Consider the following 24127-nt stretch of genomic DNA (forward strand, 5'->3'; position numbering starts at 1 on the left):
TACAAATAACCTACTTTTCCAGCACACAGAACCTATAAAGAAACAGATTAAAGATTTCATCACATAAAAATTCGTAAATCACAAAATTTATAAATAGTTCATGACCCTTAATAGCATCAAAACAACCCAATCAACAAATGGGCAGAAGACCTAAATAGACATTTTTCCAAAGAAGACATACAGATGGCCAAGAGGCACATGAAAAGATGCTCAACATTGCTAATCATTAGAGAAATGCAAATCAAAATAACAAGATTATCACCTTACACCAGCCAGAATGGCCATTATCAAAAATCCACAAACAATAAATACTGCAGAGGGTGTGGAGAGAAGGGAACCCTCTTACAGTGTTGGTGGGAATGTAAATTGGTACAACCACTATGGAGAATAGTATGTGCGTGCGTGCTAAGTTGCTCCAGTCATGTCCAATTCTTTCAGACCCCATGGACTGTAGCCAGCCAGGCTCCTCCGTCCATGGGATTCTCCAGGCAAGAATATTGGAGTGGGTTGCAATTCCCTTCTCCAGGGGATCTTCCTGACCCAGGGATTGAACCTGTGTCTGTAATGTCTCCTGCATTGGCAGGCAGGTTCTTTACACTAATACCCCCTAGGAAGCCTGGAGAATAGTATGGAGGCTCCTTAAAAAAACTAAAAAAAAACAGAGCTACCATATGACCCTGCAACCCCACTCCTGGACATATATCCAGAGAAAAACATGATGTGAAAGGATTCATGCACCTCAATGTTCATTATTGCACTGTTTACAATAGTGAAGACATGCAAGCAACCTAAATGACCATGGATGATGAATGGTAAAGAAGATGTGCCACAAATGCACAATGGAATATTACTCAGCCATTAAAAAAGAATGAAATGCTTTTTTCAGCAACATGAATGGACCTAGAGATTGTCATACTGAGTGAAGTCAGACACAGAAGGAGAAATATCATATGGCATCCTTTATATGTGGAATTTAAAAAGAAATGATATAAATGAACTTATATAACAGAAACAGACTCACAAACTTAGAGAATGAACTTATCGTTGCTGGGGGGAAGAATGGAGGGGATAGTTAGGGATTTTTGGATGGACATGTACACACTGCTATATTTAAAATGGATAATCAATAAGAACCTACTGTATAGCACGTGGGACTCTGCTCAATGTTACATGGCAGCCTGGATGGGAGGGGAGTTTGGGGGAGAATGGATACCTGTATATGTATGGCTGAGTCCCTTTGCTGTTCACGTGAAACTATCACAACATTGTTTGGTAATTGGCTATGTATATATGTATTAGTCGCTCAGTTATATCTGACTCTTTGTGACCCCCATGAACTGTAGCCTGCCAGGATCCTCTGTCCATGGGATTCTCCAGGCAAGAATACAGGAGTGGGTAACCATTCCCTTCTCCAGAGGATCTTCCCGACCCAGGGATCAAACCTGGGTCTCCCACATTGCAGATGGGATTCTTTACCATCTGAGCCACCAAGGAAGCCTGTTAATTGGCTATATCCCAAAACAAAATAAAATGTTTTTAAAAATGCGTATCTCAACAAAGAAGACAAAGTGAGGTCTTGGGTCACTATTGTGAACCCTTCTCCTACCTAGGACTCACCAGGCTGGTAGAACTAGGAGGTGGTAAACTGGGCATCAGGCTTGTGGAATTCAGCTGGAGACAGTCAGCTGGAATTTGTTCCCCTCCAGGCTGTGGGCCCTGCAGCAGAAAGCTGTGACATGAGATTCAGGGCATAAAGTTCTAAGAGGGCCATGCTACAGGGGCACTGGACAGCACGGGTGCTTCTGGGCTGTGAGCTACTGATGCTACTGCAGAAGACGGTGGGCAAAGAAAGGACAAGGAACGGGTCTGAGGGCAAAGAGGCCAGAACCACAAAGTCCTTTCAAAATTGGATTTTAACAAAATGTTTTTTTCAAAAGTAAGTAAGTAGAACAAGCCTGTCATTTTGCTTGAAAATGATGTTCTAATCACTCAGTTGTGTCCGACTCTTTGTGACCCCATGGACTGCAGCACGCCAGCCTTCCCTGTCCATCACCAACTCCTGGAGCTTGCTCAAACTCATGTCCATTGAGTTGGTGATGCCATCCAACCATCTCATCCTTTGTCATCCCCTTCTCCTCCTGCCTTCACTCTTTCCCAGCATCAGGGTCTTTTCCAATGAGTCAGTTCTTCGCATCAGGTGGCCATATTGGAGCTTCAGCTTCAGTATCAGCCCTTCCAATGAATATTCAGGACTGATTTCCTTTAGGATGGACTGGTTGGATCTCCTTGCAGTTCAAGGGACTCTCAAGAGTCTTTTCCAACACCACGGTTCAAAAGCATCAATTTTTCGGCACTCAGCTTTCTTTATAGTCCAACTCTCCATACATACATGATTACTGGAAAAACCATAGCTTTGACTAGATAAGTTTTATGACCAACCTAGACAGAGACATTACTTTGCCAACAAAGGTTCATCTAGTCAAAATTAAGCATACCTGCATTTAAATTAGGGAGAAAAAAAGAATAACAATAAATAAGCAGCGCCCATAACGTATTCTGGGGTCATCACATTGAGTGTTAACCAGGGCTACTTTTTTCTCAGCTGCAAGGATCAGCCTGCCAAGCAGATGGCACAGACATAGGCTGTGAGGATTAACTGGCCACAGGGCACCCATATTAAACATCATTTATGGGTGTGTCTATAAGCGTGTTTCAAGATGAGATGAGCACTGGATCAGTGGACTCAATAAAACAGACTGCCCTCCCCGTGGGGGTGGGCGTCTGCCCATCCATCCAGGAAGGACCTGAGTAGAACAAAAGGTGGAGGAAGGAGGGAAGAATGTGTTCTTTTATTTTCCTGCCTCACTGCTGAGCTCCAATTTCTCATTTCATCTGCTCTGGTTCTCAGGCTGTCACACTCAGACTGAATCACATCACTGGCTTTCCCGGGCCTCCAGCTAGCAGACAGCAGATCTGGGGGCCCCCCAGCCTCCATGATCACATGAGCCAATTCCTCATGATAAATGTCCACTAGAGATAGATGGATAGAGATATAGATACAGATACAGACACAGATAGCTCAGTTGGTAAAGAATCTGCCTGCAATGTAGGAGACTCTGGTTCGATTCCGTGGTTGGGAAGATCTGCTGGAGAAGGGATAGGCTACCCACTCCAGTATTAAGGGCTTCCCTGATAGCTCAGTTGGTAAAGAATCCACCTGCAATGCAGGAGACCCTGATTCAATTCCTGGATCAGAAAGATCTGCTGGAGAAGGGATAGGCTACCCACACCAGTATTCTTGGGCTTCCCTTGTGGCTCAGTTGGTAAAGAATTCAGCTGCAATGTGGGAGACCTGGGTTGGGAAGATCCCCTGGGGAAGGGAAAGGCTACCCATTCCAGTATTCTGGCCTGGAGAATTCCATGAACTGTATAGTCCATGGGGTCACAAAGAGTCGGAAACGACTGAACAACTTTCACTTGACTTCACATAGACAGACAGATATCCTGTTGATTCGGTTTCTCTAGAGAACCCTAAGACATAGATTAGACTAACAGTCTCCCCAAGTGTGGAAGTAAAACTCCATTAAATTGTTACAATCCAACCACCCATTTTCCGTGACCACTATCAATCTGCTCACACATCTTATTTTATCATCTTTTTCATCTCAATATACTTTTGTTACAATTTCATTACAGGTTGATGTTTACAGACTGATTTACACTGAATGCATTTCAGGTAAGCTGTTCCTTAACCACATGTGGGAAAGCAGAAAACCACATGGATGAAAGCAAACAAAGTGAAAGCTGCTCAGCTGTGTCCGACTCTTTGCAACTCCATGGACTATACAGTCCATGGAATTCTCCAGGCCAGAATACTGGAGTGGGTAGCCTTTCCCTTCTCCAGGGGCTCTTCCCAACCCGGGGATCAATGGGCTGCCCTCAAATCCAACTTCTGACTATAGTCTGAAATATCATCAATCTATAGGGTGGAATTGAGACACTAATGACCTTTAATTGCAAACAGCCTGGCTATCCTTGATCTTCTCTTCTTAAACTTTGGCTTTTATCTGCATCTCTCTTACTGGGACTGGCAGCACTGTCAGTGAACACGAAAACTAAATACGAACATTTCTTAGTTCCACTGTATGCCCAGAACAGAGGCTCACGTGGTAGGTGATTAAGTACTTACTGTAAGGTAGTGGATTTTAAAATATACATGTTTTATTTTTAGAAGAAACAAAAAAAGAAAATGAAAAAGCTAAAAAAATTATATATTAAAAATTACATGTAAGGAAACTATAGGAACAGCCTCTAAACCCTGTTAGCTGGTTCAAAAGCTCACAAGGACTTTACGTTATAACATATCGGGTAAGCCCTTTCCCTCGGACCTCTGATAGCCTCCGGCAGTGTCGTAAAATATTCAGTATCACATGAAACCTCTTGTCGACTTTCAAAGCTGTGAACTCCTTTATGTCAGCTTCCACTACAAAATAATGACCTGAAAGTAAAGATATTAGTGCTAATTTTTATTAGGACAACTTTCAAGATGAGTCTTTACATTATGTCTTTACATAGTCATTACATTATGACTATGAATGGCATTAATGATTTTGACTACCATCATTCAACCAAAATGAGAACTGGTATTCTTGCTAAAATAATCATTATTCTTTCAACCGAAGTTGCATAATGTTTACTGTAGCATTTCAGCAGTGTAGCCTTGCTTATTTTATCACTGGCTATCTGCTGGTATCTTTTGAACAATTCACTTTTCAAGAAGCAATATGGTAGTGGTTAAGAGAATGTAACCCAGAAACCCACAGCTTTATCACTTGATCACCTAACTGATTGACCTGGGGCAAGTAACTGAAGTCCTCCTAGTCCATAAAATAGGAATAATAATAGTACTCATAAAGATGAGTAAATAAATATGAGTACTCATCCTTATGGATGAGTGATGCTGTGAGGATGCTGTGAGGACTAAAGCCCTTAGCACACTCTCTGCCACATGGTAAGTGTTATCTAAGCATCACCAGCTGTTATTACTAGTCTAATTCTGAAAACACTGGATATCATTCCATAAGAGACTCCAACGCAGTATTTCTGAGGCTCGGCACTACAGAAATCTTAGACTAGATAATTCTTTTTCTGTCGAAGCTGCCTTGCGCACTATAGGGGGCTTCAGCAGCACCCTTGGTCTCTACTCTCCAGGTACCAGGAGCACCCCCAACCCTAGGTGTAACCATCAAAACTGTCTCCAGAGATGGCAGAATATTCTCTGGTGGGAAAACTGCCCCTGGTTGAGAACTACCTCTCTAGAGTTAGAATGTTCTGGAATTAGTTTTGTTTCTCATGATTTAGTTACACTCCAAAGAGCTAAAATGTACACACACACATATATAGACTCTCATTTTACCTTTGGTTTCCTTCGTTTCTTCGTCAATAAATCTGTGATAGAGATTTCTGGTCACAGAACTCATAGACTTTTTTGGCTGATGTAGGATCTTGTATTTACTAACAACTGCCTTGTTGATTTCTCTAATAACATCGTTAATGTGACAATAGGTTAAGCGGGATTTCATGTACCTGTAAAAAAAGAAAATGATTAATTTTTTAAAAGAATCATCATACAAAATTGTTTTCTTTGAAGAAAAATATTTACATATGGTGACTTTATACAGTCAAGCTACTTTATACAAGCTACTAGCATTCTTTGGAAGAAAATTTTATAGCAACTTCCAAATAAACCAGATGTGTCTCAACCACTGAAAAATTTCTGGATGCAGAAATCTCTGTCCCTGCTCCTTACAGAATTACTATAACAATTTAACAATTTAAATTAACAATTTAATCCCAAACTCTGATTCCAATGGATTAATTCCAATATACCAGTTTATTTAAATATTTTAAAATATTTGTAAGCAAGGGGAAGAAAAATTTTAGTATTAATAAATTATTTAACTCATATCACTTCAGTTTTCTGCAGAAACAGATCTGCTCAGAGAAATAAAGGGGAAAAAAAAAAGAGAGAGAGGAGGAAGGGAAAATGACAAAGAAGACAACAGAGATGAAGAGCTGACAAAAAATTATTGATGGTGGAGAGGCTGCAAAGGGATCAGAGGGCCCAGAAGTTAAGCTGCACAGCTACGTGGCAGAGGAGGAGGAGGGGCAGCCTCACTCATTTCACGCTCAAATGGCCTTAAGTACTGTCTGAAAGTGAATGTGAAAGTCACTCAGTCACTTTGTGACCCCACGGACTATATATAGCCCACCAGGATACTCTGTCCATGGAATTCTCCAGGCAAGAATATTGGAGGGGATGGCCATTCCATTCTCCAGGGCATCTTCCCAACCCAGGGACTGAACCCAGGTCTCCTGCATTGCAGGTGGATTTTTTACCATCTGAGCCACCAGGGAAGCCCGTAAGAATACTGGGGTCCTGCTTCAAAGGATCTTCCCGTCCCAGGGGTTGAACTTGCATCTCCTGTGTCTCTAGCATTGGCAGGTAGATTAAGCGTTGTCTCTTTGACTCTAAAGCCCATCCTTCCAATTCAGTCTCCCTCCTGCCTGTCCTCCCAGTCACCAGTCTTCTTGTTGTCGTTCAGTCACTGAGTCCTGTCTGACTCTTACGACCCCATGGACTGTAGCATGCCGGTCTCTTGGAGTTTGCTTCATTATCTCTTGGAGTTTGCTCAAACTCAAGTCCATTGAGTCAGTGATGCCAATCACAGTCTTAAAATATAAGAATAGGAGACCTTGATTTTGAGTGGTCTGTATACACCCAAAACAAAGTTTTCATGATCTGCTTCCCTTTTCCCTTCAACAAATCGTGGATTCACTACACTAAACTCTGACCTTCCCCTCTGCTCCAAGGGGCAGTTTTCTAATTGAAAGTTTCTTTTTTAAAATTTTTTTTTCATTTATTTTTATTAGTTGGAGGCTAATTACTTCACAACATTTCAGTGGGTTTTGTCATACATTGACATGAATCAGCCATGGAGTGAAAGTTTCTTAATATAAAATAATGTATAAATGTTTAAAGAAAAATATTCATATTGACCAAAACCATTCATTTTCATTATTCTCTTTTCTAAATTCATTTTCTCCACTCATTTTTTTAACCACAATTTCCACAAACAGTTGAGGCCACAGCTCAATACAATGAAATTCCTTTAAACTAGCAGTCCCCAATCCTTTTGCCACCAGGGAGCACTTTCATGGAAGACAATTTCTCCACAGACCGGGTTGGACAGGGTGGGGGGGGATGATTTGGGGATGATTCAAGTGCGATACATTCATTGTGCACTTTATTTCTATTATTATTACATGAGCTCCACCTCAGATCATCAGGCATTAGATCCCAGAGGTTGGGACCCCTGCTTTAAACCATGTGAACTATCCTCTAACTTCCCCAAAACAAGTGCCAGTGTTTTCCACTTTAAATTGCACCTCAGTATCAACTTTTTAAAGATAAATGAATCAAAGTCCCATGCTTGGAACACATTCTCTTATCCTAACCTGCCAACTTCTCTCGTTCGTTAAATAATCTCTTAGTTTAAAAACGAATACTCTACCGTGACTATTCCAATATCCTCCCTACAAGGAAGCATTTTCTTTTATCTATGTATTTACTTGGCTGCACCAGCTCTTAGCTGCAGCAGGCGGACCCTCATTGCGTCATGTGGGATCTTTTGCTGTGGTACACAGACTTTGTAGTTGCGGCCCGTGGCTTCAGTAGCCGTGGCACACAGGCCTAGTTGCTCCGAGGTGTGTCGGACTGCAGTTCCCCGATCAGGGATTGAACCCGCATCCCCTGCATGGCAAGGTGGACTCTTAACCACTGAACCACCAGGGAAGTCCCCAAGAAAGCATAAGACCTTTCTGCTGCACTGTTCCTCATGGCCATTTGTTTTTGGCAACAACAGCAATTTAGGAAACCAAATAGCATCAAACAATTTTAATCACATAAAGCTGTCAACAAAGGAAATGACTGAGTGGCCAAAACAAAAAAACTAAAGTGTCAGTCTCATTCCGAGTCTCAGATTTGTGAAACTGTCATATATTTTTCAAGGGGCAACTATGTATATGAGAAGATGCTCAACATCATATGTCATCAGAAAACTGAAAATTAAAACAATGAGGTACATTATACTGACTAGAACAGCTAAAATAGAAAACAGTGGACAAAACTAAATGCAGGCAAAGATATGGAGCAACAGAACTCGTGTTCTGCTGGGAATGCAAAATGGTACAGCCACTTAGGGAAGACAGCTTCACTGTTTCTTACAAAGCTAAACAGTTTTACCATATGGTCCAGCCATCACACTCCTAGGTATTTACCCAAGTGAGCTGAAAACACGTCCACACAAAAACCTGCACGAGAACGTTTACAGCGGCTTTAGTCATAACTGCCCCACACTGGATGTAACCAAAATGTTGCTCCACAGATGAATGGATAAACAAACTACTACATCTACACAATGGAATATTAGTCAGCGATAAAAAAGAAATGAGCTATCAAGTCACAGAAAGACACTAGAGAAATCTTAAATGTGTATTACCAAGTAAAAGAAGCCAGTCCTAAAAGGCAACAGTGTATGATTCCAACTGTATGACATTCTGGAAAAGGGAAAACTATAGAGACAATAAAAAGATGAGTGGCTGCCAGGGTCTCAGCGGGAGAGATGAAAGCGGGGAGCACAGGGTATTTTTAGGGCAGTGAAACTATTCTGTATGATATCTTAATGGTGGAGATATGACATTACACATCTGACAAAATCCACAGACTACATAACACAAAGAGTGAACCCTACTGCAAACTACAGACTTTAGTTAATATCTAGTTAATAGTATCTAGACTGCTTTATCAATAGTAACTAATTTACCACATTATGCAAGATGTCAGTAATAGGGGAAACTTTTCAGTTATAAGAACACTGTCCAATCTGCTCAATTTTTCTGTAAACCTAAAAAAATAAAAATCTGGATGGACAACTCTCAGGCAAGTAAGATAACCATGCTCTTTGCCCCGGGGAATCTCCTCCTAGGACTCTATCTCAAGGAAGTAATAGTAATAAAGGAATTAGAAAATAGACCTGTGTAAAAGAAATTTCACTGTACCATTCTTCATAACAACACAGTCAACCCAAACATTTGATAGCTTATAGAGTAGTCACAATATAAAATATTATACAACTATTAACATCTAAGTTTTCGATGATAGTTAATGATGGAAAATGCACATGACAAAAAAAAAGTAAATTACATTCATAGCATAACTATACTGCTGTAATAACAATCAGAAACAACTTGTTATGTAGGTGAAATTAAAATACAGAAGGAAATACTCTATCTTGTCTGAGTGGTGGAATTATAGATGAGTTATCAATCTCACAACAAACATTAACAACATGCATTATTTGTATAAGAAAATAAAAAGAAATGCAACAATATAAAGCCAAGATGTGAAGTTAAGCCCTGGAATTATGAGTTTAAAAACATGGATTTCCATAATTGGTTCCCCATTAACTTAATCTTCTATGAAGAGCAATGGAGTCCTTATTGGGGGGAGGCATCTTGTCCCATTCACCCCTGTATTCTTCTCCTGAGTGACCCAGAGCCCAGAATACAGCAGACTCAAACAAGTGTGTGGCACAAGTTAATGAGCAAATGGAAACCAAACAGAGCTCTTTGTGCTAATTTCCAAATCTATACAACACACTCCCCTTCCTTAAAACTGTAGCAAAACTGAGGATACTTCTAAAATGTAATTGGATAAAAAAATCTGTATCATAAAATGACCCTGAGAGGACTCAGCAACAAACTGATACATCTCTAGATCTATGACTAGGTTTTACACCTTAATAAAAAACAAAATTTCAAGCATCATCCACTAAAGATTCCTGCAGTATAATGTAAAACTATTTTAGAGAAGATCAATACTGGAACACAGCATGTTACAAATAATATATTCAAGGTTTATGACAATCATGTATGCAGATTAATAAAGAGCTGAATGTTAAAATTTATCCCAAATACTTACGCAGGAATGCCATTAAACTCATCAGAAGTTATAAATGGCATTTCTTTAATACTTCTTTGTTCTTTGGGAGGCTTCTTTGCGGGTGCAGGTTCCTCAACTTTGACCGGTTCTTCAGCGTCTAGATCTGAGCCATTAACACTACAGAATAGACGCACAGCGTACAAGCAATTGTCAGAATTCTGCAGCATAGTAAGAGGCTTTGCAACTGAAAATGACCAGTATTAAGCACATGATCTTATAATTTTTCCATCTTGTTATAATTTTATAGGCAAGATTTTTGTTTTCTATCCCTACTGCTAATGCTTATGAAGATTTGAATAGTGAAGAGATTTCTCCAGTGGTCCAGTGGTTAAGACTTCAAAAGCTTCAAATGAAGGGGGCACAGGTTCAATCCCTGCTCAGGGAACTAGGATCCCACATGCCCCATGGTGCAGCCAAAAAAAACTTCTTTTTTGAATAGTGGAGAGAACACTGAAAAATTAAGTTCCAAAATCTTCAGTAACATAATTATTTATACACCCAAAACATGGTGCAAATAATACACGTACCAAACATCTTCATCTGTTATCTCACTGGCTCCTCAAAGTCAGTATGTGTGAAGCTGAATTTAACCTCTAAACAACTTCTCTTTCTGATTTCCCTATTTCTGAATGTGGAAACATGAATCATCTTGTACTTCTAATTTACCCCATTGGTTGCTAATATCAGTCCCGCCTGCTGCAGACTCATTTCAGTTGCCAGCAATGAACGTGGGTACCCTAGAGTCAGTCCTGCTCCATTTTTTGGTGTGGGTGAGAAGCCTAACACAGCTCCTTCTGCATTAGCAAAGAGAGTCCAGAAATAGGCTATAGCTTCTAGGCTGTTTAACTGCCAGGGAAGGAAGAAACCCCCGTGCCAGCAGCAAGTCAGGTTGGCTTGACTTCTCCAACAGAAAAGGGGATACAGGAAAGAAATGATGCAACCCAGGAGTATCCAAAGGGAATCTAAGGACAGGGAGGTGAGACCCCAAGGTGACAGCTGAGTAGTAGACAGACAGCGAGGCCTGATGGAGGCGGTGTGAGGAGGAGACGACTGTGTGACAGGCTGAGAAGATGAAGATGCCCAATGCCTGTAGCTTCATCCTTACATGAATCCTGACCCAAGGCTCCACGGTGAGTCTGGTTGAGTCTTACCTGTACTTGCCTGTTCTCAGGCTGCCCTGCTGTGTGTATCAGCTAAAAATAACCTTTTCTATCTACACAAAGGTTCTGCTGTGACCTGGCCCTGAAAGCTGAGGTTAGACCACAGTGAGTTTAGAAGAAAATCCCCACTACTCCTTGGGCCATATTCTTGCTGGGTGTCCAATGTCCAGCCCAATAGACCTGGCAGATATCCCAAGATGACCTTTGTTCCTCCATTCATTCATGACCCTGCCCACTAATTTTCTCTTCCCTTTTTTTTTTGCCGCACTGCTCAGCTTGTGGGGTCTTAGTTCCCTGACCAGGGATTGAACCTGATCCATGGCAGTGAAAGCACTAAGTCCTAACCACTGGACTGCCAAGGAACTCCCTAATTTTCTCTTCTTGGAGGGAAATTCCAAGGTACCCTGGCACGCCAGGGACTCCGTTGAGCTTATTTCCTGGAGACCTTCAAATATCAGCAGCAACATGGCTCTTTTCCTACACAGCAAGATTTGTGCTTTCCTTTTAGTTTTCAAATTTAAGCAGTATATTGTTTGTGGAAACATATACGTAAAACTGTGATTATCACAAATGCCAGGATGATTACGTCTTTGATAGAAGAGGATCTGCAACAGAAGAAGTGTTGTAGGTACTGGCAATGTCCTATTTCTTAATCTGACTGGCAGATTCACTGATGTTTATTATTCTCCTTTAATTTGCACTAATAACACTTCAATTACTTTTCTGTATATATGATTCATTTCAAAAGTTAAAGTAGTTAAGTTAGTCATGGTATACAAGGGGAGCCCCTTTTAGAAATACAATTTTATAAATCAACTATAAGTCAATAAAATTTAAAAAAGAAATACAATTTTGGTGGCAGAGGACTGGAGAGATGGCAGTGGAGAAATACTGGGAAGAGGAAACACAAGTAACTCCCAAATCATAAAGACAAAAGATGATGAAAGATCTCATGGAGCCAGACAATGAGAGGGAGGGCAGAGACAGACAAAACCCCGCAGAGGCCAAGGGGCTACAAGACAGAGAGAGAAGTTGAAGATGCCAGTGTCCTGTCTAGGTGATGGGTAGGTAACAAGGAGATAGCCAGTTTAGTCTCACATACGCAAGCAAACCTGGAGGAGAGCACAGCTCATCCGTGAGACTCCCAACAAGCAGTTCAGACAGCTGAACCAGAGGCCGTGTCAAGGCTGGAGTTAGACATGAGAGCATTAATACTGGTGTTAAGTAACAGTGTCTTAGGAGACACTTGTAACTTAAAGGAGGGCAGAGAAAAAGGGGGCAGCCTGGTCAAAGACGAAGGATGACAACTAAGAAAACCCAGTGGTAGTGCAGACAGCGTCATTTCAAAAAGATGAGCAGCAAAATAAAATCAGAAAAGAATCAGGGCTGAAGAGGTAATTGTTTATACCTCTTTGTGACCTTCAAGCAATCATTTTCACAAGTATGGTACTAATTAACAGCCAAAAGCTAAGTTTTAGGGGCTTCAGGAGAAAGGGCAGGCAGGAACATCTACTAGCAGTGAACAGAGAGGCAGGACAGGAGTTTCAGGGTAAAAATAGAGCTAAGCCTTTGTTCCTTGAGCTATTTTTAAGATAGAAGACCCATTAAGTTTATTTTTACCCTAAGGCAGTGTTTCTCAAGGGTCAGGGGAGATTTTCCACCCCCGCAATGTCTGAAGGCATTTTTCATTGTCACCAGGGAGTGGAGGGCGCGGGTGGGAGGAGGGTACAGGAGAGCTCAATTGGAGGAGAGCAGGGATGCCGCTAAATATGCTATTTTTACAAAAAGAACTATCTGACCTCACATGTCAACAGAGCCAGTGTTAACAAACTCTGCTCTGAGGGACCCATCCTTGGGAAAGAGGCAGCACATTTTCCCCAGAGACAGTGGGATAAGAAAACTGGTAAAGAGGGGGGAAAGATTATTTCTCCTCTAAGTCCAAAAAAAACAAAACAACACTGGATAATCACTAACAAAACTGCAAGTATATCGAAAAGCAAAAAGATCTAAAATGCTTGTTTTAATAGTTTTATAAATCCAGAGACTAAAAATAATTATAAACACACTTACAAATTCTGGGTAACTGCTACTTGAGGCAAATGGGGAGGGATGTTTTCTTTGAGATGCTCCACATCTTTATAATCTTCTTCGAGAGATTCAAAGAGTTCCTTTAAAAAAAGAAAAGAAAAAAAGGTCACATATAAGCATCTGTCCTGCCTGTGTGTGTTTTAACATGTTAAAAAGAGCAGGAAAGACTGAGTACAGTTACAATGAGGCTGAGTGTTCAGTGAGCAGAAGGTCAAAAAGCACTGAACTCAGCAATATTTAAAAGGAGCCCTTTGGTTTCTAGAGCTGACTTGGGATGGTGATACATTATTTTTCTCTACTGGATTTGTTCAGAGGACAATTGCTAGAATAACATTACAACAGGCAGGGTTGACATTTATGTCTTTCTAAAATACTTCAACCTTGGCAAGCAACTAAAAAGTATATGAAAGATTTATGTTTGTCATTCTGGTAAAAGTGCTTTTGTTGACTTAGCAAGCATTCCCCAGCACCAAATGATAATACATTCCTGGAATGCAAGGACGAGATATTGCTTAGGAAGGCTTTTGTATATTCTAGCTTAATGAAAATTTCTACTTGATCGTAACTGCCTTCATTTTGTGTTGTCTTTATTTAACTTTCCCAAGAATTTGAGGTTATGAACTCATGGAAATTTAATAAGAAAAAATACTCTGTACCTTTGGATCCCTGTCATCTGATTTTCGGTCATCATGTAAACAAAAATTCCAAATAGGCTTTAATTCTGAGTTGGACCTTCTCTAAACCCACACCTAACCCTGGGCATTACTGGGCAAGGTAGAAATGTAAACATTAGTGGTTTCTGTTTTGAATTTGTATGACATCTTTCTTTTAAAGACCTGGATGATGTTCAGAGATACTGATCTCAATTCAACCAGCAGCAGGATAGGCATAATCATGTCCAGTCCTATAGCTGAAAAATCTTTATAGACACTGAGGATTATAAGGCTTAAAAAGGACTATAGAGGCAACTTTGTTCAATCCCACTGAACATATCAGTGGCTCTAAGAGCACAAGGTAATTATGGTACAGACTCTTTTCCCATCCTATCAGAAGCATTTTTATTAGGTGAAGGCTTATTCAGAACAAAACATGCATGTGAATGAGGCTCAAGTGGATTTTTTTTACCTGAGAATCCTTACATTACAATCTGTAGAAATAGAAAAGAAATGCAGAATAGAAGGGACCCAAGAAATACTTCAGTATGACCCATTACTTTTCAATTAAGGGCACTGAGACTCAAAGAGGAAAAATGACTTTCTTAGGGTGGCAGAACGTGCTGGGAGAGCCATAGTGGCAAACCATGTCTCCTCAACCCAGGGCAGGCAATCCTGCACACCACACTCCCAGGAGATCATTTATTTAAATTAAACCTCCCAAAAATTATTTAGGAAATATTCCCTTTTTAGTAAATAAATTGGCTACCAGCATGGAGAAAGAAATACCTCTGGGACTCTGCAGTCCTTTACACTGGGAAAATAAAATGCAAATATTACTCTTTACTGTTAATAATCACAGTTAACAACATTATAAACATAAAGAATCCTTAAGAATTTTCTGGTGATTAGGTGTTTATATTAACTGCCTTTTTTATTTTGTTTCATCACTAGAAAAACCATTACCTTGAGGGAGCTGTTGGTTTGTTCTTGATATTGAATTTCCAATTCCAATTTATTTAGAAGTTCATTTACTACAATGATCTCATCTCCTATTTTATTTAAAATGGTCTTCAAGGTAGGTTCTTGCCCTATTAATAAACAAAAGATAAAATGGAAACTAAAATGTACAGAAAACCATAAAACCTACATGTAGCCAATGGAACTCTTGGAACAGAGCTTTACCATAAAGGGACACTGAGGATGAAGAAAGAACTATGTTTCAGCCCCTGGGACTTGTCTCCATGAATAATCTGAAGAGCTGTTACTAAGTCGTTACTAAGTAATATGAAAAAAAAGGAAGGAGGAGGTAAATACAAAGTATCCCCTGAATCTTTTGATTTTGGAAAAATCTTCCACTATAATAAAGTGCTTAGAAATGCTAGATAAACACCCTTTTGCATGCGTAGTTGAGCTCTTAGGAGAAAAAAGGTAAATCTCCAAGGGTTTCAACTTGAAGAAAGAATCACAGACCAGGTAGGATGTATGAGCTGATGCTGCGGGAGCCCTAATGAGGGGGATGGGGGAACGTGCAGAAGGGGGACTCGAGGTGCAGAGAAATGCTGGAGAGAGGAGGCTGTCAACCTCAGCAACCTAATACATTTGATTTTAATGGGGATAAGAGTCATGGCTTTGGGACTTCAAAGCACAGGATGCTGGAAGTGAGAATCCCAAAGGAGGCCAGGACCCTCTTCATGGGATATATCCTGTGAATGTGTAAACCGGAAAAATTGTCATCAATGGCCAGGAAGATGACCTTACATTCTGGATTGGCCTGCAAGTGTCTGGGGGAGGCAGGGTAAAGTTGCCTGCTCTCAAGTTCCCAACCCCACCGCTGGGCTCCTCTCTCCAGCTTCACAGATACAAGGATGGGAAAACCAGAGAACCTTCCTCCCTATAAATAAAAGAAGTTTAAAAAAAAAAAAAGAATTTTTCAGGGCACCTCAAAAGCACAAAAGGGAAAACCATCCTCATAACCAAATATTTTCCATCCTCTTCTCTAACAACCAAATCATGAAATACGCATAAGTGAAAACAAAATTTGACCACATCTGTAGATTACAGATGCAGAGTGAAATGGCTAGAGGTCCCAGGCCTGCGGTCAGAGACACCAGCACTCGCCCTCAGAGGATGACTGGGAAGCAGCAAAGTACATATAAGAGGGTGGGCACTCTGCTTGCAACCTAGTGAAGCACTCAGGAAAGGCAAACTGTTACGCATCATCGACATTCTAATAAAGCACTGGGGACTGCATGTGACAGCTGAAAGAAATAAAAAATAAGTGAGAGTACTGATGTCTCTACTGAGACTAATTTCAGGGGGTGAAACAGTTAGTTGGATATACTGGTATCTCAAATAACCCAGTCACCTAAATTTTCGGGCCTTGTTTGCTGATTTGCAGTAAAATAAGTTCACTGAGTAAATACACTACTTTTGATACTAGTGATGTAGGAGATTACAGCAGCCAAAGTGGCAAACGTATTACTGGGCTTTTCTGAATCAGCTAGGGAACCGAACAGACAAATTATTCTCCCCACGTACAAACGACAGTTACCCAGTGTGCAGTAACCTAACAGGTCAGACTGCTTCTGCCAGGCTTCATGCTTCAGTGGGGCCATTTGAATTCAAGGTTTGATAGTTTTATAATCTCTAAGTTAGATTTATCCAAGAGTAATCATGCTCTCAGAAAGAAAATCTAAAGAAGACTACTTATTTAAGATTTAAATGTCCTTTTTAGATTATTCAATAAAAATGGCATAGAAACAGACAAGTTGTATACTGGGAATCAGGACACAAAAGCTGTAGTCCCAACTGACCATTGGGAAGCGGGAGGACCTGGGCAAGTCGCCTGACTTCTGAGCCTCAGTTTCCTCATATGAGACCGGAGGCTACAGAAGAACCCACAGTTGCTTCAGCTTTAACTTTCTACAGAATACATAGCCACCAACTGTAAATTGGAAGAGTCTCTTCATTAGTGGTTCTCGACAAGGGATGGAGAATATCCAAGTCTCAGAAGGACATGTATAATTTGAAAGGACACTCCAACAGTATAATTTCATTTTTTAATTTTTAAAAATTATCCGTTCAAAATACAAATTACAATAAAAGTTCAACAGGATCTCCCCTGCAGATGGAATTCTGCCTATCAATAAATTTTGAGTTCTCCTAGATAAGGCTGGAGAGCAAATTATTTCTGTAAACACTATTTTTCCAGGATTCCCTATTTGTCTGCACTTCTACTGCAGCACTTCAAACTATTTTGGAGATGGTCACAACCTCCAAGTTTCTGGATGCTTAAAAAATTCATTTCATTTTCAGTTAGTTGTTTCCTAGTGATATATATTGATAAGCTTCCTTATCAAAGCAGTCTGCAAGATGAGTTATGGGCTACTTCTATCTCTGTGGGTGTTTTCCACTTCTGGCTTTTTCTTTATCTTTTATTATCTCTGCTTAGCTCTAGAATCAGGAACTCAACATAACCTTCAAATCTTACTACTCAGTCTTGTGTCTCAGAAAAACATATACAAATAAATATATGTAATTAGTAGCTAGTTCATTGTTCAACATAATTTACATTTTAGTATCCTCTGCAATATTCAAAATATGGATAGCAGATTGCCTTAAAAATCACTATTCAAAGCTGAAAATTACCTAAGATACATTCACTTATCCAGGCATAAGATATCAAAGTGGAACAATAATCAAAATGTATTTTGAATGTACAAAGTCAGTGGAATCTGTTTTACTTACCACAATTTCTCAATGACAGAGTTTTTTTAATATTGCCAATCTTTTCATTAATATGAGAGCATAACTGTTCCAGATCTGAGGCCATCCTTTAAGCCTCTGAAGAAAAAAAATAAACACATTTACAAAACAAAAAACAAATTTCTGTTCACTTCCAAAATCCAATGGTAAATATCCAGTAAGTCACATCTCCTGGAAAACAAAATACAAAAACTCATGAGCAATATCCTTCAATTCTACAAAATTCAGTTTCTAACCAAGGAGATCAAACCAGTCAATCCTAAAGGAAATCGATCCTGAATATTCATTGGAGGGACTGATGCTGAAGTTCCAATACTTTGGCTACCTGATACGGAGAGTTGACTCACTGGAAAAGACCGTGATGCTGGGAAAGATTGAAGGCAGGAGAGAAGATGACAGGACAAGATGGTTGGATGGCATCACTGACTCAATGGACATGAGTTTGAGCAGACTCCGGGGGATAGTGAAGGACAGGGAAGCCTGGCATGCTGCTGTCCATGGGGTCCCAAAGAGTCAGACACGACTTAGTGACCCAACAACCACCACCAATGTCCAGTAATGACCTGTCTTAGAGCTTTCTATAATCAGTGCATCCCAAAGGAAGGTACAGAAGACAAGACTGTCATTTCCTCAGAGATTCAGGGGAACAAATGTTCTATTTATACATAAAGACAACATCAGCATTTTCTTTGAAAACTTATATACCCGAGAATCTTCAGGAAAAACACAGGAAGTTCAAAGAAACGGGTCCAGGGAAGCATTCCTCCTATGCTATGGGGGCTGGGGCTTTACTACTGGGGTCGGTAAAGAGGCGGTCCCAGGAGGAGGAAACTGCAACCCCCTCCACTATTCTTGCCGGGAAAATCCCATGGACAGAGAAGCCTGGCTCCTCTATGGGGTCGCAAAGAGTCGGCCACGACTGAGCACAGCAAAGCGCACAAGGAGGCGGAAGGAGGGGAAGGAAAGAAATCAGGTACTGTTCGTTCACTCCAAGGGAGGTGAAAGAAAGTGAAAAAAGAAAGTGAAGTCGCTCAGTCGTGTCCGACTCTCTGCGACCCCACGGACTATATATATATAGCCCACCAGGCTCCTCCGTCCATGGGATTCTCCGAATACTGGAGTGTCCTTTTCCAGGGGATCTTCCCGACCCAGGGATCGAACCCGGGTCTACCTGCATTGAGGGCAGACGCTTTACCCTCTGAACCAGCAGGGAAGCCCGAGAATAGGTGAGAAGGTCTATATAAAGCCTCCACTCCAGCTAACGCGGCTAAGGCCAGCTGCTCATCCCGGCCCGCGCCGCCCTGGCCCCCCGCGCCGCCCCGGCCCCCCGCCCCGTCTAAACAATGCCCGCTTCCGAAGAGGGAATCTTCAACACCAGACTCTAACCTCGTGCGGGTCCGGGAGCAAAGGGCCCACTCAGTGGGGTCGCGAGGCGCCGAGACACCACCCTCTCCCCCACCCAATCTCGGTCGGAAGCGTAGGATCTTGAGACCTGGCTCCGGGAGCGAAATTCAAACTGCCCGCCGGTACTCGACGCCGCGCAGGCGCACAGCCGCACTCCCGTACTCGGTGACGCACAGGCGCACAGCCGCACTCCCGGAAGGCTGCTCGGCGGGCTCATGCTCTTCCGCTTTATCCCGGGCCACAGCTGGGCGGGGCCGGGGCCGGGGCGGGGGCCGGGGCCGGGGGCGGGGCCGATCTGGGGAAAAGGCGGGGCCGGATTGGCTCCGGCGCTGAAGATTACCAACACACTTACCTTTCAGACTCCGCGTTGTAACAAACGGGTGATCTCAGTCGGTCACCGAATCCTGACCGTCCCCCAGCCAGGGCCCAGCGCTCGGCGGATCAAATCGCGAGCTTCGCCACTGGATCACCAAATTGGCCACACATTAGAATCACCAGGGCAGCTTTAAAAATTCCAGCGCCCAAGCTGTACCCTAAATCAATGAATTCAGACACTGTAAGAGGGGTCCAAACCTTAACGTTTTTAAAAGCACACCAGGTACTTCCAAAAAGCAGCCAAGTTTGTGAGCTGTAAGACTGAGAGATCCTCTCTTCTTTCGTGGAGTTAACAAACTCGGTAAGGGCAAATGCAATTTTTTTTTTTTTTAAGTTTAATTCTCTGAAAAAAAGAGAAAAAATTGCTCAGGGCTGGTGTGGCAGCGACACAGTCATCACGGACCCAAGTTCTGTCTTTTCCACACGTTCCCATGGCATCATGCATTCTGGTGTGAAGTTTTCCTGTGATACAAAATAACTCTGTCAGTACCTTTCTCAGTTCTTTGAGGAAAGAACTAGCTGAAGCAGCAGCTTTAAAGAGTATTCCTAGGAAACACACCTAATGAGTTCTATCTGCTTTCCATTGGTCACTCACATCTACAAGGGAGACGAGAAAAAAAAAATCATTAAAACAAAAAATCTGGACAGTTACATTGCATCTTCAACAACAGAGGGGTTCTTTTTGTAAGGGAGAAGGAGAAAAGAGATTCTGGGGGTAGTGAACAGCTGTCTTGGCCATTTCTACTTATTACTCTTTAAAAGTCTTTTATTATGGAAAATTTTGAACATATACAGTTATGAGAATACAATGAACCCTATGCTCAACCCATGATCGGGTTTTGACCATTAATTTATAGTAAATATTGTTCCAGCTATACTTCATCTCCTCCCACCCCTTGCCTCCCAGATTATTTTGAAACATATCTCAAAAGTATCTTTTCACCGAAAAACATTTCCATGTTTACCTCCTAAAGATAGAAACTTTTAAAAAAGTGTTTATTTTTTAAAACTATTGGTTTTTTTAAATAGAATTCAAACAAGGTTTACAAATTGTTATTTGGTTGATACATTTCTTAAATCTCTTTTGATCAGGACACACCTTCTAATTTAGAGTTAAATTCCTATAGCAGGATCAAAGCCATTCATTGTGGGGCTAAATGTACAGCTTAAAATGTCAATTCTACAAAAAATTACATAATGACAGAAATTCACCCTGCAGCATCAAGGACAAACATTATCAGATTATTTCCCATGAAAAAAATGAACAAGAAGACAGCTTAAAGGCACTGAATACAAGAGAAGGGAGAAATGTGGGAAAAAAAATACAAAAATGAGCAGTTGGATCATACTGCTTACTTCTGATTTCTCTCTGGGATTTGGCAGTACTCCAGCTGCAATGACAGAAACTCAATCCAAACTGACTTAGGCAAGAAAAAGATTTTATTTGGCTTGTAAAATTGTGAAGTGTGTGTGTGTGTGTGTGTGTGTGTGTGTGTTTAGTTACAGCTGAACCCAGGTACTCATAACTTTAGGAAACCACTCCATCTCTCACTTATGTGTTCCTCTGTGTCGGTTCCATTCTCAGGCAGCCTGTTCCCTATGATGACCGCTGGTATCTCCAGATTTATACCCTAATGGGTTAGCAGTTCTCACCTTCCTAAGAGATCTAGCAAAAACCCCAGGACTGAATCTCATCAGCCTGACTTGGGTCATCTACTCACTCCTGAGTCAATCAGTCTATTTGAAATGGCCTGGTTCACTAGACAGCCTGGAGTTGGAAGCCAGGACAGCTTTACCATACAAAGTCTCAGAGTAGGACAGGTAATTTCTCAAAGGAAAATCTAGCAACATTTATGAAACAATGGGGACAGGGAGATATAAAACAAAACAAAAACCTGTCTTCTTCAGAGTTATGACCACATATATCCAAGAGGAAAAAAAGATGGAAAGAGCAAGATGTAAGAAATTGCTAGACTGCTCCTTGCAAGAAATATGAGCAAAAGTAATGTGAACTCTAGTCTTCAGGGTAAAATAATAACAACAATAACATCAGTTAACATTTATGGGGTACTTATAATTCAGGCACTTTACATATATTATCCTATTTAACCTTTGTAATAAATGTATGAATAGTTAGATTACGATCTGCACTTTACAGATGAGGAAACAGAGGCTTATAATTAAATAACTTGCCCAAGTCAATAGATGGCAAAATGGGACCCTGACCTCCAAACTGGCCCTCTTTCCCATGATGCCCTGTTGCTTCCCAGGAGCCAGGGGTCATTTGCTCCTATGTTTTGTGTTTCTGAACCTATAGACTTCCATCATCATTTAATTCCCTCATGACATATCGCCCCATGAACAATTTTAGACTATTTATGAATTCCAAGCTTTTCATCCCCAATTGACTCTGACAGAAAAGACTTTACTTGTAACTTTTGTACTTCTCCTTGTCTTTCTCTTGCAGTTAAGTGTCAAGCTTAACCTCCAGATGTCCCTAAATCAGAATTAACGAAAGTCTTCACTGTAGAACAAAGATCGCAGGTTTCTTTAAGCAATAGAACTCTGCATTTCTAGGCAGCTTGGGAAATATTTATTCCAATGACTAGTGACAAATTGGTCCAGTAAGTTTGGGGACAAGTTCATAGCTTTCTGCTGATGGGCCTTCCTTTCAGAAGAGGGAAGGCCCACTGTAATATGTGGGATGTGTTCTGAGATGCCTCACTAATCACGCAGGACAGTCTGACCTTTTAGGAAGTTATTACACCCAAGGCAGATTATGTTTTTACATTTCCTACTAAACTACATTCCTTTGACTTCCCTTTGGTATTTATTTCTATATCTATGGCTGTCCACAGTGGCTTGCAGGATCTTAGTTCCCCAACCAAGGACTGAACCCTGGCCCACAGCAGTGAAAGCATCAAGTCTTAACACTGGGCCACCAGGCAGGGAATTCCCTTTTGGTTTGTTTTTAAAAGTCATTTTCAACTGACAAGATTAAAATCCAAAGCATGTAGTTGTCATACAGATCTCACAGGGATTATTCCTCAATTCTCATCATTTGTCATAGCAGCTGAGGTCATCCCAGAAAATCAAACTTCTCACTTTTACAATGTTTCAAACCCTAAAATGAGTTATACCTGGGGGGGGGGGGATACTTTTTAAACCAGAGAAGAGAGGAGAAAGAAAAAAGCGTACACTTTCACCCCAGTGTTCTTTCTTTATTGAGTCTTTATCCTATGTATAATTTTTTAATTTTACAGTCAAGCCCCAGTTTCTGTGGCTCCAGGCTGCTCTTAACAAAGGCCCAGGGGTATGTGATAGTGATAGTGAAAAACAGGGAAGCCTAGTGTGTTGCAGTCCGTGGAGTCCCAAAGAATGGGACATGACTTAGCGATTGAACAACAACAGAAAGTATGCAGTATCTTTAGAGGCAGGAAAGGAAAGTCCCCAGCATGAAAACCTCTCATTTTCATGAAAGAGAGAGAAAGGAAAGGAAGGAATTGTATACATATTAATTAATTAAAAATAAGACCTCATGGAAAAGAGAATGAACATAAAAGAAAAAGATGTAAGGAGAGCATTAGACTTATAAGTTGAGGGTCCAAACAACAGCATTACAGAACTAGTATATTGAAGTATAATACAAATAGCAAGAAATAGAAAAGACATCATTGAAAGTGAAGTTAAAAGAAAAGCTTAAGATGATTACAGTACATGCAGTTGAAAAAGAAAAGAATGAAAATAAATACAAAGTCCACAAAATAGAGGATAGAAATGATTCAACATGAGTATAATTGGTGTCCCATATGTAAAGTGCCCAAAAAATGGATCAGAAGAATATAAAAGATGTAATAAATGTGATAACCTAAAGGGGAAAAAAGTTAAGCCTCTAGATTTCATTTGAGTCAAATTTACTAAGACATACTCCACAACTAGAAATACTCAAATTATTCAACTTTAAATATAAAGAGTTCTTTAAGCATTAAGGTAAAAAGCAAACTGGCTACAAGAAAGGAAAATGTCAGGGTGCATCAAATAACCACACTTAACCTTTTACACTGTATCATTCAATATCCTGGCAAGAATCAGAAGGAAAAGTCAAATTGGATAATTGGAGGAGATTTAATAAAAAGGGCTGTCCACAATGTGCAGCCAGAGATTATAGAAGGTAACAAATGATGGTGAGTTTTCCTGGGGTTCACAACCTCAATGACCAGTTAGTACCTCTACGCACAAAGACTGACGGCCTCTGGTTAGGTTCGGAGCATCCCCGTGCAGCAGCAAAGAAACTGAGAGAATAAGCACCTGCTTCCCCCTCCTCCTACCTGTGGATCGTCCCACTGCAGTTGACTACATCCATCCTGAAGTCAGAAGGCAAAGGAAACTTTTGAAGCAGTTCATATACATCAGGTCACCTGGCTCCAGGGCTGGATGGAAAACCATGGAGAGTGGATACTGAGGGGCAAGCAGAAGGCAGCCAGGACACACAGTTAGATTATGGCACTCACATACTGACATGCTTTGTGAATTTCATAAAATATTTCTTAGAATAGGCATTGATATTTAGATACAAATATTTGAAATCAACTACTATAATAAGTTGCATAACTTTA

At 40.8% G+C, this 24127-nt stretch overlaps 1 protein-coding gene across 8 annotated transcripts in view; it reads right to left on the reverse strand.

The window, feature by feature from the left end:
- Nucleotides 1-4199: 4199 nt before the first annotated feature.
- Nucleotides 4200-24127, reverse strand: part of SKA1 (spindle and kinetochore associated complex subunit 1) — a 29197-nt gene continuing 9269 nt past the window's right edge. For 5 of the 8 annotated variants that reach the window (XM_070452533.1, XM_070452529.1, XM_070452530.1 and 2 more), the window contains 8 exons: nucleotides 23840-23969; nucleotides 19489-19973; nucleotides 17715-17810; nucleotides 14931-15055; nucleotides 13294-13391; nucleotides 10043-10180; nucleotides 5417-5586; nucleotides 4200-4498 (listed from right to left, as the gene is read on the reverse strand). In XM_070452533.1, coding sequence (XP_070308634.1) covers nucleotides 4350-4498; nucleotides 5417-5586; nucleotides 10043-10180; nucleotides 13294-13391; nucleotides 14931-15055; nucleotides 17715-17799 — 765 coding nt within the window. In that variant the 5' untranslated portion in view covers nucleotides 17800-17810; nucleotides 19489-19973; nucleotides 23840-23969 and the 3' untranslated portion in view covers nucleotides 4200-4349. Of the gene's footprint in view, nucleotides 4499-5416; nucleotides 5587-10042; nucleotides 10181-13293; nucleotides 13392-14930; nucleotides 15056-17714; nucleotides 17904-19118; nucleotides 19316-19488; nucleotides 19974-23839; nucleotides 23970-24127 lie in introns of those variants that run through there. The other 3 variants (XM_070452534.1, XM_070452536.1, XM_070452535.1) reach the window with 3 other exon arrangements.

The sequence above is a fragment of the Odocoileus virginianus genome, chromosome 22 (genome assembly GCF_023699985.2).
Source record: "Odocoileus virginianus isolate 20LAN1187 ecotype Illinois chromosome 22, Ovbor_1.2, whole genome shotgun sequence".
Lineage (NCBI taxonomy): Eukaryota > Metazoa > Chordata > Mammalia > Artiodactyla > Cervidae > Odocoileus > Odocoileus virginianus.